Source organism: Leptonotus elevatus, chromosome 13 (assembly GCF_054856555.1).
Source record: "Leptonotus elevatus isolate MCC_2025b chromosome 13, RoL_Lele_1.0, whole genome shotgun sequence".
NCBI lineage: Eukaryota > Metazoa > Chordata > Actinopteri > Syngnathiformes > Syngnathidae > Leptonotus > Leptonotus elevatus.
In genome coordinates this window covers 1,171,873-1,186,669 of record NC_141251.1, presented here as the reverse complement: position 1 = coordinate 1,186,669, position 14,797 = coordinate 1,171,873, and the positions used below count along the sequence as shown (strand labels likewise).

At 43.5% G+C, this 14,797-nt stretch overlaps 1 protein-coding gene across 3 annotated transcripts in view; it reads left to right on the top strand.

Annotated features, from left to right (window-relative positions):
• LOC147163392 (ubiquitin carboxyl-terminal hydrolase 54-like) overlaps positions 1–14,797 on the top strand; it is a 31,797-nt gene that overhangs the window by 9,727 nt on the left and 7,273 nt on the right. For all 3 annotated transcript variants that reach the window (XM_086093119.1, XM_086093120.1, XM_086093118.1), the window contains exons 2-12: positions 1,526–2,040; positions 6,086–6,178; positions 6,255–6,389; positions 6,490–6,603; positions 7,137–7,219; positions 8,829–8,931; positions 9,013–9,159; positions 9,421–9,570; positions 11,896–12,076; positions 13,705–13,896; positions 14,075–14,251. In XM_086093119.1, coding sequence (XP_085949245.1) covers positions 1,831–2,040; positions 6,086–6,178; positions 6,255–6,389; positions 6,490–6,603; positions 7,137–7,219; positions 8,829–8,931; positions 9,013–9,159; positions 9,421–9,570; positions 11,896–12,076; positions 13,705–13,896; positions 14,075–14,251 — 1,585 coding nt within the window. In that variant the 5' untranslated portion in view covers positions 1,526–1,830. The remainder of the gene's footprint in view (positions 1–1,525; positions 2,041–6,085; positions 6,179–6,254; positions 6,390–6,489; positions 6,604–7,136; positions 7,220–8,828; positions 8,932–9,012; positions 9,160–9,420; positions 9,571–11,895; positions 12,077–13,704; positions 13,897–14,074; positions 14,252–14,797) is intronic.

The following is a 14,797-nucleotide window of genomic DNA, read 5'->3' as shown; positions in this document are numbered from 1 at the left end:
GCTGCAGACAGACGTTGTAATCCCGCACAGACAGATCAGGATAATCCCTCACCGCCTCCCTCCGTTCTGACCTGCGTGTTACCTCCACAACGCACACAAACTCACATGCACGCACGCACGCACACACACACAGATTCAGAGTGATTTTATGTGTTGCTGCTCCGTGCGTGTTAAAATAGAAGTTGTCTGAAGCTAAAGAATTAGCGTAACATCGATTCTAGTTTCCGTTAGCATGTTTGTGGTGGTTCAGAGCATCTGTTAGCATTTCTTTATACAAAATACGTTTGAACATTTTGCTGTCTAAATATAAAACGTGCTATTTATTTATATTTATCTTTATTTTGCCGTAAACTTGAATTAGGTGTGACAAACATCTGGAGGCCGTGGTTCTTATTTGGAGAAGTGTGAGAGTGAAAACGGGCACTAAGAAATGCTACGTTTCTTTTGATAAGTTTGTTACGTTCGATAAGTTGAAGTGTGTTTAAAGCATGTGTTGGGGTAAAACTAAACTGTTCTGTAAAAAAACAAAAAAAAACATAATATATTTGTGCTTATTGCAAGTGTGTCTGGAACGTATTCCAGTGGAAGGGCTATAAAAAAAATGGATGTGTGGTCAGACTTGTACTTTCATTGATGCCTTCCTGTGTGTGTGTGTGTGTGTGTGTGTGTGTGTGTGTGTGTGTGTGTCTCTGTAGTTAGTAGTTTTTACAAGTTGCTCAAACATATACATAGCGTGACGTATTTACACAGTAAACATGTCACATGTTAAGTAAATAAAGAATGTTTGCATTATGTCCTGCTGTGGTGACGGAGGCACTTTTTTTTTTTGTCCTCGGCGTCTGTCTTTGTCTTTCATCCCCAGATTTCATGTGCTTGTGTGTGTGTTTCATTGTGGTTTAGCAGCAAGAGCAAATCTGTTTCATGTGTTTGTTGTTCCTCTGCTGGGACGACGACGACGAGGATTTCCTTCACTTCTCTGCACTCGATTCGAAGACATTGAAGTCTTAAAATTTATTTACAGCGGAACCCACAATTATTATAATTTTTTATCTGATTTATCACTGAATTGGAAAATTAAGTTTTTGCCTGAGTAATATATTTTTATATATATTTTCACTGAAGCAACCCCCTTCGCTCCCAATGTTTTACTGGATTTTGACTGATTTTGCCAGGCCCACAAAATATTGTGTTCTTTTGCTATAAAAAGATTCAAATCTCTTTTTTCATCAGGAAAAGAAAGTATATTTCTATCTGTTTCTGTTCTGCTGTGTTGGCCGTTTTTGTAATGACGACCATTGCTTCAAGCATTCTCTTCAGTTGAGAGGCTGCAACAAAACCTTCTGTATGCTCGAGCATTAAAACAAAACATATAAATACGTCTTTGGGAGCATGGTCATATTTATGGACCGTGTTTATACGTTTTGGGGAGCAAATGAGTTAATGGCATTTCCATTCATGTCTACAGTGAAAATGATTATGGTCCATCTAATTCAAGTCAGATCTGACTGTCTCTATATTCCCACAGGTGTCGTCACTGACTTCTGAACTTGCTGGTTCATGGGACGCTTGAAAGGTGAAAGTTCAACACTGGGATGGCGAAAAGTTCACCCGGGAGGATGATGGGAACGCTCGTGAGTCCGCATCATCGCCGTCCTTAAAAACTGGATTTGGAGTTCCTGGATTATTTCTCCCGCTCGCACCTGGAGTCACGTAACATGTTTGTCTGGGAGTTTCTGACTATGAGTCGGTGATTTCCGACAGTCGGAGATCGGGCGGCGTTGAAAATGGTCGCCCGGGTGACGCAGAGTTGAGACGTGCGCGCAGTCCGTCATGTCCTGGAAGCGTAACTACTTTGCGGCGGGCGGCGGCGGCATGGCGGGGTTGGAAGGAGGAGGCGGCGGCGGCGCAGGTGGCGGGATGGCAGGAATGGCAGGAATGGCGGGCATGTTGACGCCTCGCACCATGACCTCCATCGCTCCCAGCAAAGGACTGAGCAACGAGCCGGGACAGAACAGCTGCTTCCTCAACAGCGCTCTGCAGGTACACACGCACACACACACACACACACACACACACACACACACACACACACACACACACACACACACACACACACACACACACACACACACACACACACACACACACACACACACACACACACACACACACACACACACTAAAAGCAAAATAGAATATAAAATTAAGTCATGGACTGCCATGAAGTCCGATTTTCAACAGGTCGGCATAAAGGGGAGGTTCATTATTTGTGGGTTTGCGTTACTGCTGGCAGGGTTCGATCCCAAGCGGGGGTGCATGCGCTCTCTGGATATGCTGCTGCTCTGTAACAATTGTTTGAAAATTTATAATTTACCTTCATATAGATGCTAATTTCTGTTCGCTTGTCCATGGCATTCTCCATTACATATTAGCATGAAGCTAACAGACTTTCTTCAGACAAAATGATATCGTTAATGGTAGGGACGGGCGAGTGCCGATCGAGCCGATACCAGGCACATTTCATGGTATCGGTACTTGCGACAGGTGTCGTTGCCGGTATCGGTCCACGCTCTTGTGGCCATTTTTCGGTCAGGAACCGTCAGAAAGACTTTTCATGCGTGTCTCCTTATGACGTAACCCTTGTTCATTTCATTCATTCCGGCAGCGTGCGTTGCTGAGAATAAGTAAGTACTCTTGTTGTGACGCATATCACCTAGATCTGCGTTTCAATGTGTTTTACGACATTGTGGAGCTGGCGCTAAAAATAGAACGCTGTCGTTTACTTTGAGACCGTCACAGACGTTAATTACACCTCCTACACATACGACATTATATTTGTAATGAACAGAGAACGTGAAACAGGAAACGCAAATACAGAGCAGCCTTCCAAATTAAAAGCATGGATTTCAAAACAAGATATAATTAAACGTCACACACTAAACGGCTTGAGGAACTCTTCACATGGCAGATATGACAAAATTACTTGAAGCCGTATTGAATTGAATTCTTTGCACTTCATTGTGTTCCTTTTAAAAGTTGCGTGTTCTTGAACGTATCCCCCATGATAAGCAGTCATTAACTGGGTAACAATTGCTTCCATTTTCCACCATGATACTGGCAGATGAGCGGGTGCGCACTTGCCGAGGTCGGGCTCAAGTCAGGGCGCAGTTCACACCTCCAGAGATGACTCACGCATGCGATTCGATTCTATACGTTAGACTCGCCCCCGCGCAGGATGCCAGCTCACTAACGCTGAGTCATCACTCGGCAAAGCGACCTGCGGCCTGTGCAGACGCTCGTCTTCGTCACTCCTCGTGCTCGGCGTCAAGTGGACTTCATCAAAGTTATTGCGATCCGCGGGAGGGCGGGGGGTTGGAGGTGCCGTGCCGACTCGCCGCATCGCAGCGGGCGAGTCGGCAGGACGTCTGGAAGCAAGATGAGGGACAAAGGAGAGGAAGAGGATCAGTTGCTCTTCATCCTCAGGAAAACTTTGGCCCAAAACACTTCAACTCATGAACGGACATTGAGCCAGTTTGTTGAAAAGTTCAACTATCGCATCTGATGCCTCCAAAGAAGAACTTTATAAGAAAGGGCCTTAAAAGGGAAATCTCACCCAGTAGGCGTCGAACTTGACATCACTTTTCTCGTGCACTCGTCGCAGTCTGGCTGGTGACAAATCAGTTTTATTGATTGATTCAGCTTTATGAGATTGGATGCGTTTCAAGTAGCTTGAACACTTGACACATTTTGTGAAAATCAAGTCGACTAGTGATGAAGGATGAATTGATTTCATCTGTTGAAAGTGTCCAGAAAGGAATCGTTTGTGAAGACAAAGTGAGCATCAAAGTGCGTCTGGAATGTTGACTGGCCTATCAATCAATAATCACTTGATGGTTGTAAAGAGAGGTGTGCAAACGGTAACGACTTTGCCCATTTTTTGGACTCAGACCAGGACAAGTTGTGGCCTGCAGGATACAATGTGGTAAGGCTGGGCGAACTTGTTTGTTATTTTTTCTGTAGTAGTGTCACATAGTAACTAACGTGTATCAAATGGAGAAAACGAAAACTTTCAAGTAGCTAAAAGGGAGCCCTGCGGAACTAGTAATTTGAGAGAAAAGCAAGCGCATCGAGGGATGACAACGAATCCGCATCTGTCAACTTGAATCTTTTTGTGGTGACTTCTGCACCGCTTCGACGAGCAACGTGGCTGTCGACGGAGAAGATATAGTTGACCTCTTTATATCGTGCAACAAAAGTAGGAAATGTTATTATTGTTCAATCAGGCTTAAACGTGTTTGACGTTGTTGTTACATTAGCTGTAACAAAGAGAGCATTTATTCTGATATCTGGTAAAAAAAAATCAGTAATGACTCGAAGATTTTAGTGTGACTTGATGCTGTGCCGATAATCATGAAGGCTCCTCGTCATCAGTTTTGCACTTTTGACTCGACGCCTTGATCACATTTGGTCGGTATTTGTCATCTGATAAGCACGAAGCGGAAGCGGGCAGGCCGGACAACGCGAGGGCAAATTCCGTCAATCCCACGCGAGATGTTGACCAAATGGAGGTGAAAAGGAGCAGGTTGCCTCCCCGTTTGGGCGTTGCGCTGACGGCAGGCAGGTCACGTGACTCCCCCCGCTGACGACTCCCGCGGGAACAAAGCGACATATGCCCGCCTGTGGGGGGTCGGCAACAGGAACAGGAAGGAGCAAACAAACACGCCCAAAGTCATCAACCACTTTCACGGCTATCACGTCCCTATTTCTTTTTTTAAACCTTCTGTTTTTCATTTATTTACATAGTTTACTGCATAACAGTCAGATAAATGTCAATGGTTCTTTTAATCGAATTCCAATCTGTGTTGTGAAGACATTAAGACTCGATAATCCACAACGGTCACACGTTTTTCCGATCATTATTTTTGGTAATTGATAGAATTGGTTGAAAAATGTTGTTAACCGCGTGAAATATAATCAATGACTTATTTAATGGAGTCGGGCCGGACTTTTTGGAGGCTGATTCAGTTTCCAATATTTGACAGAGTAAAATTCAGATAATTAATCGGCTGATAAATTAAAAAAACGATGCAATGAAAAAAAAACACTAATTTTTTTTAGTCATTCAATGCTTACAAAAATAAAGATATGAATTACAGGCAGAACATTTGACTGTTTTATAATACTTCGTCCTTTAGTATTTGGCTAACTAAAAAAAAATTGGCACTTTTTTTTATGTCATGTCATTATTATTTACTTTGTCTTATGTTGTAGTGTGTTAAAAAAAAATCAGCAATTTTTACCCATTTTAAATTGACTGGGTGATTTTAAAAAAATGTTCATTGCTAAAATTGCACTAATGTTTTGCTCGAACATATCAACAATCTCATGCAGCAAAGATCTGCATGGACGTAAGATTGTTATGTTAGATTAGGTATTAATTGAAGTCTCAATTAAGGAAATTGGTCTTTAGTTAGACATGAGTCACCGCGGAGGATGCCAAGCACGCTTGGCGTGTTGGCGTTTGGTGACATTTCGTCGTCTTCTCCCGAGTCCAGATGTTTTCTTGGCTGCGGCAGATGGCGAGAAATGAAGAACACGCTTTGACAGTCACGTCGCCTGCGTTCTTTTATACTCGTGTGCACGTCCTCAGGCCACTCGGCGACTTCGCTGATTTTACGCCGCCATGTGATTGGCTGGTGGCCACAAACGCATCGCGCGGACGGGACTGGAAATGGAGCGGTTTTATTTGTCTTTTTTTTTTTTTAGCGTCGAGCCATTAACGCCTTGAAAGCGGTTGCATATCACCCTCAATGTGGACTATACATATATTGAATTTAAGAATATAGAACATACTAGAATATATTGGGGGCCATGCGCTGAATGATTGCGCAATTATCAATATAGTTGAAGATGAATGATTCATCGAGTAATTGTCGTCACACCAAAAATATGATCGTATCTTTTGTCTATTTTCTTCCCTTCTCCAATGAGAATCGATAAGTATTCAGATAGGAAAAGCAGCATCCATAACGCAATGTCAATCTTATCATGTATTCACATCTCCACTGCGTTGTTTGTCTTTTAGGTCCTGTGGCATTTGGACATCTTCCGCCGGAGCTTCAGACAGCTGACGTCTCACAAGTGCATGGAGGACTCGTGCATCTTCTGCGCTCTGAAGGTGAAGGTCGATCCCGCTCACGTCCGTCAACCGGGACCGGCGCACTTTCCAACTTTCTTCTCTCCTTCCTCTTCAGAGTATCTTTGTCCAGTTCCAGTACAGCAGCGAGACGGTCCTGCCGTCGGACGCGCTCCGCAGCGCCCTCGCCAAGACCTTCCAGGACGAGCAGAGGTTCCAGCTCGGCATCATGGACGACGCGGCCGAGTGCTTTGTAAGACGTCGCGGTCGGCGATTCCACATCCTGTCCGCCGTCCGTCCTCGCGAGCCGCAGGGACAAACGCGCGTGACGCCGGCTCGTTTGTTTGTGGCAGGAGAACATCCTGATGAGGATTCACTTCCACATCGCCGACGAGTCCAAAGAAGACATCTGCACGGCCAGGCACTGCATCCCGCACCAGAAGTTTGCCATGACACTCTTTGAGCAGGTGTGCAGCTCCAGCTCGTGTCATAATAATCATTGTTGTTATGATTATTATTATTATCATTATGTTGATACTGTTTTGGTACCTCGGCTTTCAGTGCGGACTTTCCCGATTGAATCCACCTCATATTAGCACTCATGCATGGGTCGGCTACTGGTTTCGAGCTTTACCACACTTTTTAAAAAGTCATTTTCAAAACAGCAAAACTTTAACTCAGCGGTACGAGCTTTTCACCTTGTCGAAAATGTCGTCACTTGGGATTATTATTATTTTTTTAAATATTGTTTGAAGAAGGAAAATGTGCTTGCAAAAAGTGTCTTCTGGATGATGCAATGATTCAAGGTAATGGTAAAATATAACCCTCAAAAATGAGCTTTCGCTACCAGCTACAATAGCTAGCTTGTACTTAAAATAGTGGAAATAATTATTACCGAGGCAGGCAACTGGCTAACTCGCGTCGCTAACATCAGTTTTTCTCTGACCGCCCAATCGGGACGGGAAAAAAGCTGACGTCAACGTGTTCTTGTGTGCCTCAGTGTGTGTGCAGCAGCTGTGGCGCATCTTCAGACCCGCTACCCTTCATTCAGATGGTCCATTACATCTCCACCACCTCCCTGTGGTAAGTCCCATCATGCATTGCTGCTGCAACTTGATGTATGTACACACACCCGACGATGGCAGTCGTGTACGTTCACACAGTGTTGTGATACCAGAACACGTAAAACTACTTCTAGAACTGTTTCACGACAACATTCTGGACATTAAAAAAAAAAATCGTCAAGATTATCTGCTCACCGAAACGTACATTCGATGGTTTGAATCCACAAACATTGAACACACTCAGAGCAACACACCTTCATGCAGTACAAACGACTAAGAAATAATAAACATGTTTACAATTTGTGAAAGGTCCAATAAATGGAAGTCTTAAGACACTAAGATGCTTTTGTTATTTTTCATTGAAAATGCGTATTAAATATCTTCGTCTGATTGAACTCATTTTGCATTGTAGTAGTAGCGCCACCTACTGGCTAAAGAAAATTCATGTTTTAATCCTCAGTGGGGGGGGTTTCGCAGCGGGTTTACCAAATTTAACTTGTATTTGCTCAGGAGAGTATGCAGGCCTTCATAATGTTGAAATACAAAGTTGTAATTTCTTCTTAACTCATTGACTGCCATTGACGGCTATAGACGTCAAAAATTCATTTGAACTATTTCTATTAGTTGAACTTTTTTTCCCCACTTTTGTTAACAAGAGTATGAAAACCTAGAAAAAATTTACAACAGATTAAAAAAATTTTTTTTGATTAATTGTGAGTTAACTCGTGAATACATGCGATTAATTACGAAAAAAATGATGCCCCTAATTTTTAATAATCTTTTCTTTTTAAAAAAGAAAAAGAAAAGATTATTAAAAATTAGTGGCGTCAGGCGTCATAATTAATCAAAGGACTTCACTACTTAACTCATAATTAATCACAAATTTTATATCTGTTCTAAATTTACAAAAAATAATTTTAGGTTTTCATACTCTTGTTAACAAAAGTGGGGAAAAAAATGTTAAACCAATGGAAATAGTTCAAATGAATTTTTGACGTCTGATTAATCGTGAGTTAACTATTGAAGTCATGCGATTAATTACAATTAAAAAATGCAATCGCCTGACGCGATTAAAAAATAAAAGAATATTAAAAATTAGGGGCGTCAGGCGATTTAATTTTTTAATCATAATTAATTGCATGACGTCACTAGTTAACTCATGATTAATCGCAAATTTGATATCTGTTCTAAATGAACAATAAAAAAAATCTAGGTTTTCATGCTCTTGTTTACAAAAGTGGGAAAAAAATCAACTAATAGAAATAGTTCAAATGAATTTTTGACATCTATAGCCGTCAATGGCAGTCAATGAGTTAAATGCCGTTACCGTGGCAACGCACTGTTTGCTCCCCCCCAAAAAAGCTTGCTGATTTTGAGGGTCTAAACATGGACGAAAACTCGTGAAATTTTGCAGGCTTGGCAAAATAATTAGGAGAAAAAATCCTCTAACTCCAAAAGTGTGAGGAACATTTTCAGGAAACGTGTTTCAAATCATGACATTTCATTTGGGACATATAACAGTAAAGACATTTAGTCATTAAAATGCGAAAACGATCACTTTGGAGTCATTTTTGTCTCAGGAACAAATTCAACTACTCAAATTGTCCTCGACGTCTCGTGTTCCTCAGTAACCAGGCGGTGAAGATGCTGGAGAGCCGACAGAACGCCACTCCGGGAATGTTTGGGGAGCTGCTGCGGAACGCCAGCATGGGCGACCTGCGCAAATGTCCCGTAAGAAACGTGACGCATCTTGAGGCGAACGACGTCCTTCGCCGCCCCGTTTGAGATTCCCGCTTGTCGTCTCCTCCTCAGAGTCAGTGCGGCCAGCAGCTGCGGATGGCTCGCATCCTCCTCAACAGTCCGGAGATCATCACCATCGGCCTGGTGTGGGACTCGGACCACTCCGACCTGGCCGAGGACGTCATCCACACCCTGGGAACCTGCTTGCGCCTGGGAGACGTAAGCGCGCTCGAACATCTCCAAAAGCAGTCACCAACGCTCACACAACACCGATGCTGGAAGAATTCGTCACATTTGGGAGGCTAGTAATAACAAAATAATTGCAATAACATGCAACAGTAAAATTAGGCAGACAAAAACGTGGAAACAGAAAATAAACCGTCTTCGAACACGATTAATCAATTTGAGTGATTAGTGAGTATGAGGGATTGACTGTACAATAAGGTGCGTGTCCGTGTGTGTGCGCGCGTGCGTGCGTAGTTATTTTACAGAGTGACAGAGGAGAAGGCTCGCCAGGCAGAGCTCTACCTTGTGGGCATGGTGTGTTACTACGGCCGCCACTACTCCACCTTCTTCTTCCAAACCAAAATCCGACGCTGGATGTACTTTGACGACGCACACGTCAAGGAGGTTCGTGCCTTTCAACGTTTTTTGGATGGTTCGCCAACTTTTATCTTTCATGCTTGCAACTACTTGGCAACTCATCACGTGACGTCACGAGAGTACTTTCCAGGGTGTGTGTATAGAAACTAAAATAATAATACAACCACAAGTCGGCTTCTATTTTCGACAGCACTTGACTTTGGGTGGTCGCCTGCCAATGCCACGTCACATACTGGCTGATAAGGTTTTTCCCAGACCCAGCACAGTAATTCATTATAAAAGCACAACATATTTATACTTTACTACTATCTACAATTATTTTACTATTATTTACAATTTAGGACATATATCATGGAATGTTATGAGGCTAACAATTAGCCATCTAAACTAAACAAGCTAGCTAGCCACACAAGTAAAATTATAATGAAAATATATAAAATTAACATGAATTATTTTGTCCAAATATGACTGCTACTTACCAGTTGCTAAAGGTTACTTTTGGACATTGAATTATGAAACGGCAAATAATTCAAGGAAATGCGCACAAGAAAATATAAAAACGCCTCCTAGCTTACTGCTAACATATAATGTAAAACGCCATAGAGGGGCTAATGGAAATTAGCATGGCTGTGGTAATCATGCACTGAGCAGCAACATTTCCGAACACAGCATACATCAAACCTCACGGGGATATATTCTGTCTGCTCCGTGGGAACGGCGACGACTAAAAGAACAAACGATGGCACCAAATGACACGTTGGGAAGAACACGCCGTCATATGTCTGCTTGTCAGCATCGCCCAGCTGGCCGTTCACAGAGGTGCATCGTGGGTAGTCAACATGTTTTTTCTAACCCTTGGAAAAAATGACAAAATACACGAGACAACGGGGGATGCGTTCATCACGTTATGACCCCTCCCCCTGCGACACACACACACACACACACACACACACACACACACACACACACACACACACACACACACACACACACACACACACCTTCTTTCCAGTACTTTGTCGTCTTTTTTCAAACTCCGTTCATCCCTTCTTCTGCCTCTCTGGTCCAATGACATTCCCTCGCCACCTTTCCCACAGCTGCTTGTGAAAACACGGATTTCCCTCCATTGTTTATCGCTCCAGCTGGACATGGACGAGGGTGTGGTCAGAACACACACACACATTCGCACACACACATGCGCGCGCACACGCACACAGTTTTGCCCACACTGCAATCTCTTTCTGTCTTTCTTTCTTTCTGCCTCTCGCGCGCGCATCTGCAACAAGTTTTGTGAACATCCTGTTGGATCTCTCGAGTTGGAGGTGTTCATTTGAGGGGGGGGGGGGTGGAGGAAGGGTCAAAATAACAAGTTGGAGTTTCACTTTTGAAGAAGGAAAAAAAAGCAGACAGGAAGACGACAGTTTCTCCACCAAACCAGCGGGTACGTTTTCGACTGCTGTGAGATGAGTTTTTTTTCGAGTCGAATGGCGCATCTTTGCTGAGGCAGGAGTGTGCGTGTGTGCGTGTGTGTGTGTGTGTGTGTGTGTGTGTGTGTGTGTGTGTGTGTGTGTGTGTGTGTGTGTGTGTGTGTGTGTGTGTGTGTGTGTGTGTGTGTGTGTGTGTGTGCGTGCGCATTTGTTGTTCTGCTTCACGCTATGTCATGTAGAGGACACTTTCGCTTATGTGTTGACGAGCGTGTTTAGTAATTTGAGTTCCGCGGACACATTCGCACCAATTCACCATTATATTATACTATTGTTATACTTTATAAAACCAAAGATCTCCTAAACTAAGAAATCATTTTACACATTATACTGTTTATTATTATTGCCATACTTGACTTATTGTGTGGAGCTATGAGGTAATTCACCCCAAACTAATACTCAGTCCATCTTTAAGCTACAAAAAAAGAGCTATGCGAGTTATCGACCGTTCCAATTGTATAGAAGCAACCAATCCAATAAAATTAAAAAATAAAAATAAAAATAAAAAATAAAAAATAAAGCAACCAATTCAATAAAAAATGTAAAAAAAATAAAAAATTAAAAAAAAATTAAAAAATTTAAAAAAAGAAGCAACCAATCCATTATTGATCAGCACAAATAATGTACCGACCAACTTTGTTCACAAGCTGTTTTCAACACTTTCAATTGGTTAATAATGCACAAAAATAACAGATGATGTAGAATGTTTTCTTCCCAGTTGAGTGGCGGCTGTCCAAACTTGAAAGGGGAACAACAACTGCACTTTCTCCTCACTTTTCACTTCTCGCGTGTGCTGCGTCATGTGGCCCAATACTTTTGCATCCACATATTTTGTTTGTTTACCTGACTGCGTCCTCGCTGCGGGCAGATCGGGCCCAAGTGGAAGGACGTGGTGTCGCGCTGCATCAAGGGCCACTACCAGCCCCTCCTGCTGCTGTACGCCGACCCCCGCGGCACGCCCGTGTCGGCCCAGGACTCGGCGCCGCGCCTCGACTCGGACCGGCGGCGGCACCACCTCAACAAGGCGTGCTACGACAGCGAGGACTCGGGTAACTACAACACAGCTAGGAGCCGTAGTAGTAGCACGGCCGCAGAACAGCAGGTAACTAAACTGCGGTGAGTCGCGCCCGTGGTCGTGCTCGCGCCCGTAGTCGTTGTCGTAGTAGTACTGAGATTGACGGCGCTCGCTGACTCGTGCAAGTTGTTGTTGTAGGGTTGGGCGGTTCATTGATTTGAAAAATGAATGAAAACTCAATTCATTTGAAAAATGTCAAAGCAGTCTGACGCAGATCGCACCTTGGGACAGGGGTGGCTGAGTTGGGTCCTCGACAGCCCCTATCCAGCCTGTTTTCCATGTTTCTCTCCACTAACACACCTGATTCATGATCAGGGTCGTTATCAGGCTTCTGCAAAGCTTGTTGATCTGCTGATCATTCGATTCAGCTGCACTGAAGGAGGGAGACGTGGAAAACAGGTTGCATAGTGGCTCTCGAGGACCGAACTTGGCCACCCCTGACTATAATAATTTGACACTTGAAACGTGCAATTGCCAATGCAGAAGCTAACTTACAGACGTTAGCTACAACAGCCAACTCATTTGCTGACTCCCACGGCACTCACCAAGCCAGGCCCCGCCTTTTAAAGACACACACACACACACACACACGTTAAAAGTAGCAGATACTACAGTGAGGTTGCAACTTACATGCATATTTTGGATAAGTATTGTTTAGAAATGCAAAATCAATTTTTATCCCATTACTTGAATAATTGATGAGATCATCACAAAAATAATCAATTCTAAAAATGAAATGTAGCCTCAGCCCAGTGCCCATTTATACTTTATAAAATGATTTGTTTGTCCTCAACATTTGACCAAAGTTATCACCTTGCCTCACTTCTACAACAGCTAACATTAAATTGATCAGAAATAGTCTCATTGTGGTAATTAAAAAAAAACGATTGAAAATAAGGACATTTCTAATCAGCCTCCAAACATTTGAGCACGAGTGTACATGTTTCGACAAAACAATTTCCAAGAGGAAGCTTTTACAAAACATTGATTTCGATTTTTTTTAATTTGATACGTTATTCATCCACAAGGCAAAATCACTTAGTTCATGCCGGGAGAAAAAAAGTGTGTAGGCTTTTTTTGGTGTCACCACAAAAAGAAAATCAACAAGCAAAACTTGTTTGAATTATGTCATTGTCATTTGCTTTTCAGCAGTGAAGGCGAAAAAAAAAAATCTGCTTAAATGGTCGATTTTTGTGGAAGGCCGTATCGCCCAGCCCTGCATTGTTGTATGCAATTTGTCGCTGTCATCGTTTTCATCAACAAACATTTGTTTTAATAACAGTTTGTAACAGTATTTTCAAACTGCAATACCCTCACGTGTGGGAAAGGAGAGTCAGTGTTTATTGAACAGTGGGAGAATTTACATTTAGTGCGCGCACGTCATTTACAAGTCTTACTAAATGTAAATTGTTTTAAAGGTCTTGTGTGTGTGTGTGGGAGTAGAAAAACCTAAAAAAAAAAATGCTGTATTCTTTTTAACACAAATGATCCCGTTTTTCTGATTGTCTTTGTGCAAGCAGAAGGTGTGATGTGTATGTGAGGCACCCACACGCTATCTAACCCGAGTGTGCCCCCCCCCACACACCCACTGTGCCCACGCAGGCCGCGAGCCGTCCATCTCCAGCGACACTCGCACAGACTCATCCACGGAGAGCACCTCGGCCCGACAGTCCGCCCCCTCGCACCGTGAGCCCGCGCTCGCTCGGCATCCCTCGGACCCCCCGGCAAGCGCCGTCCGCACCCGACGCCCCGATGCACCGCACCACGCCTCGCTCTGCAGTCTGGATGCAATAGGTGCGAGACCCTCGCGGGTGCAACTGCCGCCCCGGCCCGAATCACTGCTCACCGCCATCACCTCATTTCGTTTTCATTTTGTGTGCTTTGTTATCTTGTTTTTGTTTGGTATTGTTTTTTTTTGTTTTTTTTTAACGTGTGCGGTAAAAGTTGTGTTGCCGTACTTGTCGTTGGCAAGGCCGCGCGGCGGACGGCGAGCAGCGGCAGACTCTGAGGAAGGGAGGCCCGGCCCCGGCCCCGGCCCCGGCCCCGGCCCCGGCCCCGGCCCCGGCCCGGGACAGGAGGCGCGGCTCCAGCCGCCTCCGCAGATCCAAAGCGGACAACGAAGCCTCGTCGGCCGGTTACCACAGCGAGGGTACGGTGACGGATTTGTAGTGGTTAGCACGTCTGCTTCACTGTCCTGACGTTCAGGGTTCGAATCTGCGTTCTGGCCTTCTTGCGTGGAGCTTCCACGTTCTCAAAGCGCTTGCCTGGCTTTTCTCTGAATACGCCACTTTTCTTCCAAATTCCCAAAACAGGCATGTTAGCTTCGTTAGCTAACACTTTGTGTTCATTTTTCCCTTTCAAAAACAACAACAACTTTTTTCCTCTCTAGTTTTTAAAAATTGCCGATCCAGATGTGCCACTAAAGCACAGAAAGTTTCTTGCTAATTAGATTAGCTCTTTTTATTTTGGGCAGAAAATCTAACCCAAAATATCAATTGTTTGTCTTTTTAGATATTAAAAGCATATTTTTCACCAATTCATTTAACATGCGTTAGTTATAGGTGTGCTCATAAATTTACCTTGCCTAACTTTAAAAAAATATATATTAACAGTCTCATATTCTTTACGGCTATGTTTTGTTTCATGATTGTGCTACAGTGAAATAATTTCCACTGTAATTGACTTAAAACGACTT